General features: G+C 43.7%; 1 protein-coding gene across 1 annotated transcript in view; it reads left to right on the top strand.

The window, feature by feature from the left end:
* The window catches only part of ubap2l (ubiquitin associated protein 2-like), a 96,090-nt gene that overhangs the window by 31,489 nt on the left and 50,436 nt on the right, over nt 1-14,165 (top strand). The window contains 5 exon segments of the mRNA XM_065017657.1: nt 579-623; nt 3,178-3,284; nt 12,839-12,901; nt 13,022-13,074; nt 13,459-13,544. Of these exon segments, the coding sequence (XP_064873729.1) occupies nt 579-623; nt 3,178-3,284; nt 12,839-12,901; nt 13,022-13,074; nt 13,459-13,544 (354 nt within the window).

The following is a 14,165-nucleotide window of genomic DNA, read 5'->3' as shown; positions in this document are numbered from 1 at the left end:
GGGGGCAATGCCTTTGCTGTGGCAGAATGGCTCCAGTCAGCTGGCTTGTGTATGTGTCCGCAAGTTTGGCTTGGTCCGGATAGCAACTAACCTGGCGCGTGCGTGAGCCAGCGCCATAGGCTTGCATAGATGGACAGCCAGGCAGTTTGTTGCGTTGTCCCCAACATGCCTTTTTCTCATAGGGTGTGTCGCTTCCGCAGCTGCTCTTGTGTGGCCTTTGGGAGCCTGTGTTTGCAATTTGCATGAGTGTGTTCTGATGGTTCTAACTGTGCTCCTATCCTGATCATAATGCAATTATTGTTACTTATGGAACACAGTTTTCAGTTTGAGTGTTTGTTTGGCAGCCATGTTTCCCCTTTTTTAGTCTACCAGCTACACCTATAGAAAGTGACACTGCCCCAACAATGCAGTGGTCACAGATAATGTGTGTTGCAAAAGTGTGAGTGTAGTGACTTATCCATGCATGTGATTTCCTTACATTCCTCTGTAAAATAATGAATACTCTAAAACCACACACTGCATCCCCTACTGTCCCCGTTGTGCTGCTTGTAATCGTTGCTGTTGTTTTTCCTCTAAAGCCAGATTGATAAGGGGCCCAGATATGATTTTTCAGGAGAAGAGAGGTGAGTGCACCGGCACTGGTGTGTCAATCTTGCTATCTGTTGGGGGGGAACATTCTGCCAAATGCCACGAGAGAGAAGGATGGAGACAGACACACATGAAACAGGGTATCAGGGCAGACTAAACCAAAATGACATGCACCCTGGTAACACGATATGGAATTAAATGACAGCTGTCTTTTGAACATCGAGGGTATAACTGTTCACACAAGCCCCATAAGAAATCTTAAGTGTATTGGTTGTGTACACAGCTTAGCAGGTGTTATAGTGCTGTAGTGTAAATGCTTATTTTACTAGCTCCTAACATTGGAGTCGAATGTCAAAGAACTAAAATGTAAGGATGTTAAATAAAAAGCAAGAAATCAAGAATGGCAAGACTAATCCAATTAACCCAAATAGCACTGTAGCAGTATCAAAATGCAATCTTTACATAAGCACACTGGGTGGACTTTACACAAGCCGAACTAAGAATATGTACAGCAGTAGATGTATTAGTGAGCTTTGTCAAGAATCCAGTATATACAGTGCATTCGTGTATACAGTGCATTCCGGAATTGCAATATACTTGACTTTTCCCACATTTTGTTACATTACAGCCTTATTCTAAAATGAATTAAATACATTGTTTTCCTCCTCAATCTACACACAACACCCCATAATGACAGTGAAAATAGGTTTTTAGAAATATTTGCAAATGTATTAAAAATAAAAACCGATACCTTATTTACTTAAGTATTCAGACCCTTTGCTATGAGACTCGAAATTGAGCTCCGGTTTATCCTGTTTCCATTGATAATCCTTGATGTTTTTACAACTTCATTGGAGTCCACCTGTGGTAAATTCAATTGATTGGACATGGTTTGGAAGGACACACACACAGAACAAACACCAAGCCATGATGTCGAAGGAATTGTCCATATATCTGTGCCTCGACACAATAGTACATACATATCAGGGGAAGGGTACCAAAAAATGTCTGCAGCATTGAAGGTCCCCAAGAACAGTGGCCTCCATTCTTAAATGGAAGCAGTTTGGAACCATCGACTCTTCCTAGAGCTGGCCGCCCGGCCAAACTGAGCAATCGGGGTCGAAGGGCCTTGGTCAGGGAGTTGACCAAGAACCCGATGGTCACTTTGACAGAGCTCCATAGTTCCTCTGTGGAGACGGGAAAGCCTTCCAGAAGGACAACCATCTCTGCAGCACTCCACCAATCAAGGTTTTATGATAGAGTGGCCATGACAGCCTGCTTGGAGTTTGCCAAAAGGCACCTAAAGGCTCTTAGACCATGAGAAACAAAATTCTCTGATGAAACTAAGATTGAACCCTTTTGCCTGAATGCCAAGCGTCACATCTGGAGGAAACTGGCACCATCCCTACGGTGAAGCATGGTGGTGGCAGCATCACGCTATGGGGATATTTTTCAGCGTCAGGGACTGGGAGACTAGTCAGGATCGAGGGAACAATGAACCGAGTTATGTACAGCGAGATCCTTAATGAAAACTTACTCCAGAGCACACAGGACCTCAGACTGGGGCAAAACTTAACTTTCCAACAAGACAACGACCCTAAGCACACAGCCAAGACAAAACAGGAGTGGCTTTGGGACAATTCTCTGAATATCCTTGAGTGGCCCGGACTTGAACCCGATCGGACATCTCTGGAGAGACCTTACAAAAGCTGTGCAGCGGCTCTCCCTATCCCACCTGACAGAGCTTGTGAAGATCTGCAGAGAAGAAGAATGGGAGAAACTCCCCAAATACAGGTGTGCCACGCTTTTAGCGTCATACCCAAGAAGACTCAAGGCTGTAATTGCTGAAAAGTTCCAACAAAGTACCGATTTTTATAGGGTATTATTTTGCTTTTTCATTATGGGATATCGTCGTGTGTAGATTGAGGGGAAAAAAACAATTTCATCCATTTTAGAATAAGGCTGTTAATGTGGAAAAGTCGAGAGGTCTGAATACTTTCCTATGCGCTGTAAATAAATATGCAGTGTATAAACAGTGCAACTAAAATGCAATGTACAGTAGTGCAAATGTTAGAATAAGCTATGTTGGGGATACTGTATTTAAATACATTATGTGGAACAGGAGTTACCAGTGGTTCACTCAAAAGTCCCTCCCTGCCGATATACAGCACCCATGTTATTGCCGTACTATTTCTGTACCTGAGCCTGAAAGGAGGAAGAGAACAAAGTTAAGGATGTGCTTTTTTTATTTTGCTCTATAATTGTCTCTGAAGCCATGACGTGATATGCGTCGAAATACTTTTTTGCCACCGCACGCAGTGCCAGAGAAAGAGTTGAGGAAAACGAAGCACTGACTGGATTATTCTCCCATTCCTTAGTTGTCCTCCAGTCTTTGAATCTGAACGCCTGACATTTCTCCGATGAACTTTGTCTAACTGCGACACATCAGATCTCCTCAAAGACTTCCTCTCCTATCGCTCTGCTTGCTTACTTCCTCCTTTTAAAGTATATCTCCCCACAGTCAAATGTTCCTATTGGTAGACCCATAGGAAGTGGTTGTGCTCAAAACCACGGCTTCTTCTCTTGCAGAACGTTCAACCCGGCAGACTACGCTGAGCCGACCCAGACAGAGGAGAGCTACGGCAGGGGAAGCACCTGGAACAACACGGGCAACCTGGAGCCAGAGGAAGGAGCCAGTAAGGAACCCAGTTACTGCTCAGCCCCAGTCCAAAACCACCCCAACCTAGGCCTAGACACTTACTGTAGATCTACAAGATGGTGTTTTAGCAAGTGAGTGTTAGCAAAATGGTGGAAAGTCCATCTAGCTTATCTAGAGCCAGAGGAAGGAGCCATTAGAAACCAAGCTACTACTTGATCAAAAACACTCAATAGACACTTCTTGGGATCTGATGGAGCTTAATCTGCCCGTCTTGGGAATGATCTGAGGTGTACTAGGATGCATGCCAGATCTATTCAGTTTTTTTCTAAAGCTAGACAGCGTCAGTTAGCTTCACATTCCAGCTCAGGCTTCATCCGTACTACAACGGTGGATATTGCTTGTCCGCCTGCTTCTAACTCTAGCAGACTTCTAACCCCGTGTGTGTTTTGCACGTGGCTAGTTGAACACCAAACTCTTCATTGAGACAATGCTGAAACATCAATCCATGGGCGACTCAATGCCACATTTTTAATTTGTGCCAAAATCAAAATGAAATAAAAGCTATTTTGCAAATTCATCAAGCTATGGTGTGAAATAGGCTTTTAGAAGTGCCGTCTTTATTGTATTGTTAATGCCGTCTTTGGTGTGCTTATTAATGCACAAGCACCTTTTTCCGCTACTATCGATTTTAAAGTAAATTCATTAACCTGTCTGGGAACGCTAGTGGAACACCTCGCCAACCAATGAAATTGCAGGGCGCCAAATACAAATCAACAGAACTCTCAAAAATCACATTTCTCAAACATACAATTATTAGGCACCATTTTAAAGATAAAATTCTCATTAATCCAGCCAGTGTCTGATTTCAAAAATGCTTTACAGCGAAAGCTCCACAAACTATTATGTTAGGTCTGCACCTCGTTACAGAAAAACACAGCCATTTTTCCAGCCAAAGAGAGGTGTCACAAAAAGCACAAATGGAGATAAAATTAATCACTAACCTTTGATGATCTTCATCAGATGAAACTCATAGGACTTCATGTTACACAATACATGTATGTTTTGTTTGATAAAGTGCATATTTATATCCAAAAATCTCAATTTACATTGGCGTGTTATGTTCAGTACTTCCAAAACATGCAGTGATTTTACAGAGAGCCACATCAATTTAGAGAAATGCTCATTATAAATGTTGATGAAAATTCAAGTGTTATGCATGGAACTTTTAGATAAACTTTTCCTTAATGCAACCGCTGTGTCGGATTTCAAATGACTTTACGAAAAAAGCATGCCATGCAATAATCTGAGTACGGCGCTCAGAGCCCAAACCAGTCAAAATAAATATCTGCCATGTTGTGCAGTCAACATTAGTCAGAGATAGCATGATAAATATTCACTTACATTTGATCTTCATCAGAATGGAATCCCAGTTCCACAATAAATGTTTGATTTGTTCGATAAAGTTCATCATTTATGTCCATATACCTCCTTTTGTTAGAGCGTTTAGTAAACAAATCGAAACGCGCATGCAACTTCCAGCGGAAAGGTCGGACAAAAATTCCAAAAGGTTATATTACTGGTCGTAGAAACATATCAAACGATGTATAGAATCAATCTTTAGGATGTTTTTATCATAAATGTTCAATCATGTTCCAACCCGGAGAATTCCATTGTCTGTAGAAAAGCAATGGAACGAGAGCTAACTCTCTCATGACCGCGCGTCATGAGCCCTTGGCTCTCTGCCAGACCTCTGACTCATTCCCTTCTCATTCAGCCCCCCTTCATAGTAGAAGCATCAAACAATGTTCTAAAGATGGTTGACATCCAGTGGAAGCCTTAGGAAGTGCAACATAGTGGGATATTGGTTATCTTCAATAGGGGCTGAGTTGAAATCTACAAACCTCAGATTTCCCACTTCCTGTTTGGATTTTTTCTCAGGTTTTTGCCTGCCATATGAGTTCTGTTATACTCAGACATCATTCAAACAGTTTTAGAAACTTCAGTGTTTTCTATCTAAGACTAATATTATGCATATATTAGCATCTGGGACTGAGTAGGAGGCAGTTCACTCTGGGAACGCTTTTCATCCAAAAGTGAAAATGCTGCCCCCTATCCCAATGAAGTTAAGTCATAGAAAAGTTTTACTGTGTGCGAAGTTTCAAATGCATTCTTTCATTACTCAATGTGTAATGTGATAGGTATTTTAATAGTGGTGTAACGGTTTGGTACGTATCGCGGTTTTGGGGTCACGTTTCGATACAGCGGGATAATTAAATGCCATCCACAATGTTCCTTGCATTGTCTGTTGTGACTGGATTATTATGTTGGGCCTCAAGTTTCCACTCTGATGCTGCATGTGTAACCATGTGGGAGTAAATACCAGTTGGATGCATTCATGTGATTTGAACTCGTTGAGAAACCATATGGTGTCAACCATAAACTAAAAGTACAGCAGGGCCTAACATATACATTTTATATATCAGCCACTCAGATTTTTTACCAGCCAGTTGAAGCAGCAGACTAAAACTAATGTTGCAAACAACTGAGTTTATGAACAAAACAATGTAAATGAAAACGAGGACAGTCTCACTTTGTCGACTTTTGAGTAAATTAGACCAACTTGTATACCTGTGCGCAGCCCCCCAAAAATGTATTAACACTTCACTCATTGCACACAGGTCTCCTGCCAGGCAGCGTTTCTGCGCAGGGGGTGATTATATAGGATTTATATTTCTTTGTGCATTAAGCAGCTATGAAACAAAAGCAGAAATAGTTCTGCAGAATTTTTCTAGCTTGAACATAACAAGATTCAACAACTGAGACATGAACTGAACAAGTTCCACAGACATGTGACTAACAGAAATGGAATAACGTGTCCCTGAACAAAGGGGGGGGTCAAAATAAAAAATAACAGTCAGTATCTGGTGTGGCCACCAGCTGCATTAACCTCTTGCAGCTCCCCCTCTACTTTGTGCAATTTCCGCCTGAAGACATACCCAAATCTAACAGCCTGTAGCTCAGGCACAGAACCAAGGGATATGCATATTCTTGGTACCATTTAAAAGAAAACACTGAAGTTTGTGGAAAAGTGAATTGAATGTAGGAGAATAACACACAATAGATCTGGTTTAGATAAAACAATGAATTTTTTAATATATTGTATCATCTTTAAAATGAACAAGATAAAACAAACATCTCAATAGGATGATGGGGACAATTTCAGTGAAAAATATAAGAGGGCAACAGTACTTGTGCAACGTTTCAGAATGATAACTTCTAAAATGAGTGTGCTACATGACATTTATCATGAAGTCACCCAGGTGTCCCACACATGTAGCCCAAATGTGGCCAAATTGGTGAAGGCATACATTTTTAAACAACTATATACAAAATACCAAAATGGTATTCTAACACCCCCCAAAGAATGAAGAAAAAAATATATACATTTACAAAATAACATTACACACTTTCAATATTTGGAAGACCCTCAGTCCTCTATCAAATCAATTTATATAGCCCCAGCCTAAAACCCCAAACAGCAAGCAATGCAGAAGCACGGTGGCTAGGAAAAACTCCCTAGAAAGGCAAAAACCTAGGAAGAAACCTAGAGGAACCAGGCTATGAGGGGTGGCCAGACCTCTTCTGGCTGTGCCGGGTGGAGATCACAGTGGTTGTAGAGGGTGCAACAGGACAGCACCTCAAGAGTAAAAATGAACAGTTTAGGGTTCCATAGCCGAAGGCAGAACAGTTGAAACTGGAACAGCGGCAAGGCCAGGTGGACTGGGGACAGCAAGGAGTCATCATGCCAGGTAGTCCTGACGCATGGTCCTAGGGCTCAGGTCCTCCGAGAGAGAGAATTAGAGAGAGCATACCTAAATTCATACAGGACACCGGATAAGACTCCCATTCGGAGTCAGAAAATGTTCAGTTAGAATAGTTTCACATATGAGCCCTGTATGAGCCCCATATGAGCCCTGTATCAACAGGTATAATAAACAGATATATATATAGAGAGTTGAAAGTTGAATATATTATTATATTATTATTACCTGCTAGATCTGTCTCTTTTATATTATGACATTTCAGCTAGATCCTACTGTCTCAATTATATTATGACAGACCAGCTAGATCTACTATCTTTATTATATTACAACAGACCAGCTGTATCTGTCTCCATTTCACTTTGGCCATTGATGTGGTCCTGCCCTCTCAACAGCCTCAAATAGACTATTTCATGTGGGTTGGGGTGGGGCGGCAGACACACCCATCTCACATTTCATGACATTGCATGTTTATATATTGCTTCTAAATTAAAAAAAAAATCACAAATAATATTTTATATTATTAATTTCAAACAAGGCATTAGCATGATAACTTACCAGTCCAAAACGATGTCCTCTCCCGTTCAAAAAATATTCCGCCACAATCGCTAAATGAAGCGTCCTTCAACAATCTCTGTCTCACCTTCCCAATCAATTTATTCTAAAATTGTGTGTACATCTGTATATCTAGACTTAGATTTAGCTTTCCCTGACTTAGTCGCCATAATGATTGATATATATAAACAGCTGAATCTGCGCATTCACCAAACACTGCAGTGCGTAATATGTGTAGCTTCTTCCGGTATGAAACTTCAATAGCGAATTACTCACTTTACGCTGAAGCTTACTACATGGGTTGGTCTTGCAACACATAAACATGGCGTATTGCCGTTTAGCTCAGCTCATTGGCTATCTACCCAGCTAGATTTCAAGACAATCAGTGGTTATTGGGTTAAAAGACAGTCAATCAACGAAACAGTGGGCAAATCATTGGTGCACAATGTCATGACTTGTTGTCTTCAAATTGGTTTCTTTCAGTCAATACGTCCTGCGAAATGATTGTGTTACAAACAAACCAGTTGATTGCAGTGAAACCAAACATGACTGGAAAAGTCACGTTCTGTGTGGGTTATTTACCTGGAATGTGTCGTCGAAAATGGAATGAGACGGAATTCACGACACAAGCGGTTCACAAAATGTTTTGTGTTAGGCTATAAAAACGGATTTTATCAAACAAAAGATCATTCATTGTGTAACAATGAGCATTGGAATTGCAAACAGACAATTGCAAACAAAATTGCAAACGTTTACCTTTGACGATCTTCGTCTGTTTGCAATTCCAATGCTCATTGATTTATTTTAATGCAGTTTGATTATGTTACGCCTGTGCTGTTTAAAATTGTATTTTTTTTATGGGGCTCTATGCTCAGATAATCGCATCGTATCCTTTCGCAGTAAATCCTTTTTTAAATCTGACAACGCAGTTGGATTAGCAAGATTCTAGGCTTTCGATACATGTGAGACACTTGTATTTTCATGAATGTTTAATATGACTATTTATGTAGCGATCACCGTATGTTGTGGAATTTCAGCCTGCTAGCGGGTTCCGTGCGCAGAGAGGTTAAGTACTGTAGTGCATCTCTTCCTCATGGACTGCACCAGCGTTGCCAGTTCTTGCTGTGAGATGTTACCCCACTTTTCCACCAAGGCACCTGCAAGTTCCTGGACATTTCTGGGGGGGAATGGCCCTAGCCCTCACCCTCTGATCCAACAGGTCCCAGACCTGCTCAATGGGATTGAGATCTGGGCTCTTTGCTGGCCATGGCAGAACACTGACATTCCTGTTTTACAGGAAATCACGCACAGAACGAGCAGTATGGCTGGTGGCAATTGTCATGCTGGAGGGTCATGTCAGGATGAGCCTACAAGAAGGGTACCACATGAGGAAGGAGGATGTCTTCCCTGTAACGCACAGCGTTGAGATTGAGCTTGTTGTCATTGCAGGCAGTCTGATGATGCTGTGACACACCACCCCAGACCATGACGGACCCTCCACCTCCAAATCGATACCGTTTGTTGCCATCCTGTACCTGTCCCTCAGGTGTGATGTTCGGATGTACCGATCTTGTGCAGGTGTTACACGTGGTCTGCCACTGCGAGGACGGTCAGCTGTCCGTCCTGTCTCCTTGTAGCGCTGTCTTAGGCGTCTCACAGTACGGACATTGCAATTTATTGCCCTGGACACATCTGCAGTCCTCATGCCTCCTTGCAGCATGCCTAAGGCACATTCACGCAGTTGAGCAGGGACCCTGGGCATCTTTCTTTTGGTGTTTTTCATAGTCAGTTGAAAGGCCTCTTTTTAGTGTCCTAAGTTTTCATAACTGTGACCTTAATTGCCTACCGTCTGTAAGCTGTTAGTGTCTTCACGACCGTTCCACATGTGCATGTTCATTAATTGTTTATTGAACAAGCATGGGAAACAGTGTTTAAACACTTTACAATGAAGATCTGTGAAGTTATTTGGATTTTTACGAATTATCTTTGAAAGACAGGGTTTAGTTCCCCGTTGCTCCTAACTACTGGACTGTTTGAAATGTACCAATTAAGATTATAATTTTGATAAATGTTTGCATAGGCTCTTGTTATAACGGAATAGCCTGACATGTTCATCGCCCTCCAGGTTCCCTCGGAAAGTTCATCAATGAGCTTGATGCCTTGATAAGCTCCTTTCCTGAGGATGGCTCACCTCTCACAGTTCTGGGCGACTTTAACCTCCCCACGTCTACCTTTGACTCATTCCTCTCTGCCTCCTTCTTTCCACTCCTCTCCTCTTTTGACCTCACCCTCTCACCTTCCCCCTCTACTCACAAGGCAGGCAATACGCTCGACCTCATCTTTACTAGATGCTGTTCTTCCACTAACCTCACTGCAACTCCCCTCCAAGTCTCCGACCACTACCTTGTATCCTTTTCCCTCTTGCTCTCATCCAACACTTCCCACACTGCCCCTACTCGGATGGTATCGCGCCGTCCCAATCTTCGCTCTCTCTCCCCGCTACTCTCTCCTCTTCCATCCTATCATCTCTTCCCTCTGCTCAAACCTTCTCCAACCTATCTCCTGATTCTGCCTCCTCAACCCTCCTCTCCTCCCTTTCTGCATCCCTTGATTCTCTATGTCCCCTATCCTCCAGGCCGGCTCGGTCCTCCCTCCTGCTCCGTGGCTCGACGACTCATTGCGAGCTCACAGAACAGGGCTCCGGGCAGCCGAGCGGAAATGGAGGAAAATTCGCCTCCCTGCGGACCTGGCATCCTTTCACTCCCTCCTCTCTACATTTTCCTCTTCTGTCTCTGCTGCTAAAGCCACTTTCTACCACTCTAAAGTCCAAGCATCTGCCTCTAACCCTAGGAAGCTCTTTGCCACCTTCTCCTCCCTCCTGAATCCTCCTCCCCTCCCCCCTCCTCCCTCTCTGCAGATGACTTCGTCAACCATTTTGAAAAGAAGGTCGACGACATCCGATCCTCGTTTGCTAAGTCAAACGACACCGCTGGTTCTGCTCACACTGCCCTACACTGTGCTCTGACCTCTTTCTCCCTCTCTCTCCAGATGAAATCTCGCGTCTTGTGACGGCCGGCCGCCCAACAACCTGCCCGCTTGACCCTATTCCCTCCTCTCTTCTCCAGACCATTTCCGGAGACCTTCTCCCTTACCTCACCTCGCTCATCAACTCATCCCTGACCGCTGGCTACGTCCCTTCTGTCTTCAAGAGAGCGAGAGTTGCACCCCTTCTGAAAAAAACCTACACTCGATCCCTCCGATGTCAACAACTACAGACCAGTATCCCTTCTTTCTTTTCTCTCCAAAACTCTTGAACGTGCCGTCCTTGGCCAGCTCTCCCGCTATCTCTCTCAGAATGACCTTCTTGATCCAAATCAGTCTGGTTTCAAGACTAGTCATTCAACTGAGACTGCTCTTCTCTGTATCACGGAGGCCCTCCGCACTGCTAAAGCTAACTCTCTCTCCTCTGCTCTCATCCTTCTAGACCTATCGGCTGCCTTCGATACTGTGAACCATCAGATCCTCCTCTCCACCCTCTCCGAGTTGGGCATCTCCGGCGCGGCCCACGCTTGATTGCGTCCTACCTGACAGGTCGCTCCTACCAGGTGGCGTGGCGAGAATCTGTCTCCTCACCACGCGCTCTCACCACTGGCGTCCCCAGGGCTCTGTTCTAGGCCCTCTCCTATTCTCGCTATACACCAAGTCACTTGGCTCTGTCATAACCTCACATGGTCTCTCCTATCATTGCTATGCAGACGACACACAATTAATCTTCTCCTTTCCCCCTTCTGATGACCAGGTGGCGAATCGCATCTCTGCATGTCTGGCAGACATATCAGTGTGGATGACGGATCACCACCTCAAGCTGAACCTCGGCAAGACGGAGCTGCTCGTCCTCCCGGGGAAGGACTGCCCGTTCCATGATCTCGCCATCACGGTTGACAACTCCATTGTGTCCTCCTCCCAGAGCGCTAAGAACCTTGGCGTGATCCTGGACAACACCGTGTCGTTCTCAACTAACATCATGGCGGTGGCCCGTTCTTGTAGGTTCATGCTCTACAACATCCGCAGAGTACGACCCTGCCTCACACAGGAAGCAGCGCAGGTCCTAATCCAGGCACTTGTCATCTCCCGTCTGGATTACTGCAACTCGCTGTTGGCTGGGCTCCCTGCCTGTGCCATTAAACTCCTACAACTCATCCAGAACGCCGCAGCCCGTCTGGTGTTCAACCTTCCCAAGTTCTCTCACGTCACCACGCTCCTCCGCTCTCTCCACTGGCTTCCAGTTGAAGCTCGCATCCGCTACAAGACCATGGTGCTTGCCTACGGAGCTGTGAGGGGAACGGCACCTCAGTACCTCCAGGCTCTGATCAGGCCCTACACCCAAACAAGGGCACTGCGTTCATCCACCTCTGGCCTGCTCGCCTCCCTACCACTGAGGAAGTACAGTTCCCGCGCAGCCCAGTCAAAACTGTTCGCTGCTCTGGCCCCCCAATGGTGGAACAAACTCCCTCACGACGCCAGGACAGCGGAGTCAATCACCACCTTCCGGAGACACCTGAAACCCCACCTCTTTCAGGAATACCTAGGATAGGATAAAGTAATCCTTCTCACCCCCCTTAAAAGATTTAGATGCACTATTGTAAAGTGGCTGTTCCACTGGATGTCTTAAGGTGAACGCACCAATTTGTAAGTCGCTCTGGATAAGAGCGTCTGCTAAATGACTTAAATGTAAAATGTAAATGTTATTTTCAGCTCAGATTTACTCAAGAGGCACAGGCCTACAACGCAGTGTAGGCATAGCCTATAGGTCTAGAGGTTTTATTTTGGGTTCAGCGCAACCCGAGGTCTCAGTTCAACTGAACTAACCGGTATGAACATGTGTACAGTTACACCTTTATTTAAAAAAGAAAATACAATGTTTTTATAAAATATTTAATCAGTTTTCCTCAAATAAAGGGCATGAGGAGGTAGTCTTTGCAAGAAAGAGGGAATCTGATTTCATTGCTCCTCAACTCACGGCTCAGACACGTCATTCAGGATAAATGGAGTTAGCCAGGTTAGTTCTGAAGGATTTGTTGCTATAGAAATTTGCTTGGCTAAAAGGTGAGCTACTTTCGTGTTACCGGTTATCCCTAGTTGAACTGAGAGATGACCAAAGTTCTCGCTAACTCCTCAATCACAGGTCTCACCTCTCACTTCTCCTTTCTTGTAGGGATTGAGTACACAGCGGGAGGAGACGGAACAAATTACCAACCCAAATTTGACTCTGTCCCTAGTAAGATTGAACCACCATCTTCTGAGGCCCTAAACATCGCATCTCCTTTTCTGTTTGATGCCTGTTGGTTTGAAACCTAGTACTCAGTACAGTTTGTTTCTTTCTTTTACATTCCTATAGGTCCCTGGAGGAGTGCAACAGAAGAGTGGGGTACTGAGGACTGGAATGAGGACGTGAGTACCCTTTTTTACTATGCCTATTTATTGATTTGGTGGTATGCCTATTTGTATGCCTTGATGTACTGTCCATATTTTGGCAGATCCTCTTTTGACCAGTTTTTTAAATATATATCACCAAAGTCACATTTTATGGACGTTCTGCATATGTACCCAGATGTTAAAATAAGCCTGAACACTAAACTTGGTGTTGCTTATGCCCAAATAGCTACAGATCTAACAGAGGGTCTCTGGTGTTATATAGGGAACACTCCGATTGAAATACTCCAGCCATCTGCTTTATTCTTCTGTTTGTAGTTTTAGGTTAATGCATTTAGTTATGGCTTGATCCCTTTAATGCTGATACATTGATCTTAATAATTTCTCTGTCGTTCTCTCTAGCTGTCAGAGACCAAGATCTTCACAGCCTCCAGTGTGGCCTCCATGCCACTCCCCCGGGAGAATGTCACCATCACTGCAGGACAGCGGTGGGCAGGCCTGATGCGGCATGCAGACACACAAACAGCTAGTCAATCTACAGTCATGCTATCACACATATACAGTTGAAGTTTACATACACTTATGTTGGTGTCATTAAAATGTGTTTTTCAACCACTCCACAAATTTCTTGTTAACAAACTATAGTTTTGGCAAGTCGGTTAAGACATCTACTTTGTGCATGACACAAGTCATTTTTCCAACAACTGTTTACAGACAGATTATTTCACTTATAATTAACTGTATCACAATTCCAGTGGGTCAAAAGTTTACATACACTAAGTTGACTGCCTTTAAACAGCTTAGAACATTTCAGAAAATGATGTCTTAGCTTTAGAAACTTCTGATAGGCTATTTGACATAATTTGAGACAATTGGAGGTGTACCTGTGGATGTATTTCAAGGCCTACCTTCAAACTCAGTGCCTCTTTTCTTGACATCATGGGAAAATCAAAAGAAATCAGCCAAGACCTCAGAAAGAAAAATGGTAGACTTCCACAAGTCTTGTTCGTCCTTGGGAGCAATTTCCAAACGTGTGAAGGTACCACGTTCATCTGTACAAACAATAGTACGCAAGTATAAACAGTATGGGACCATGCTGCCACCATACC

Source organism: Oncorhynchus nerka, linkage group LG4, assembly GCF_034236695.1.
Source record: "Oncorhynchus nerka isolate Pitt River linkage group LG4, Oner_Uvic_2.0, whole genome shotgun sequence".
NCBI lineage: Eukaryota > Metazoa > Chordata > Actinopteri > Salmoniformes > Salmonidae > Oncorhynchus > Oncorhynchus nerka.
This window is presented reverse-complemented; position numbering and strand designations above follow the sequence as displayed.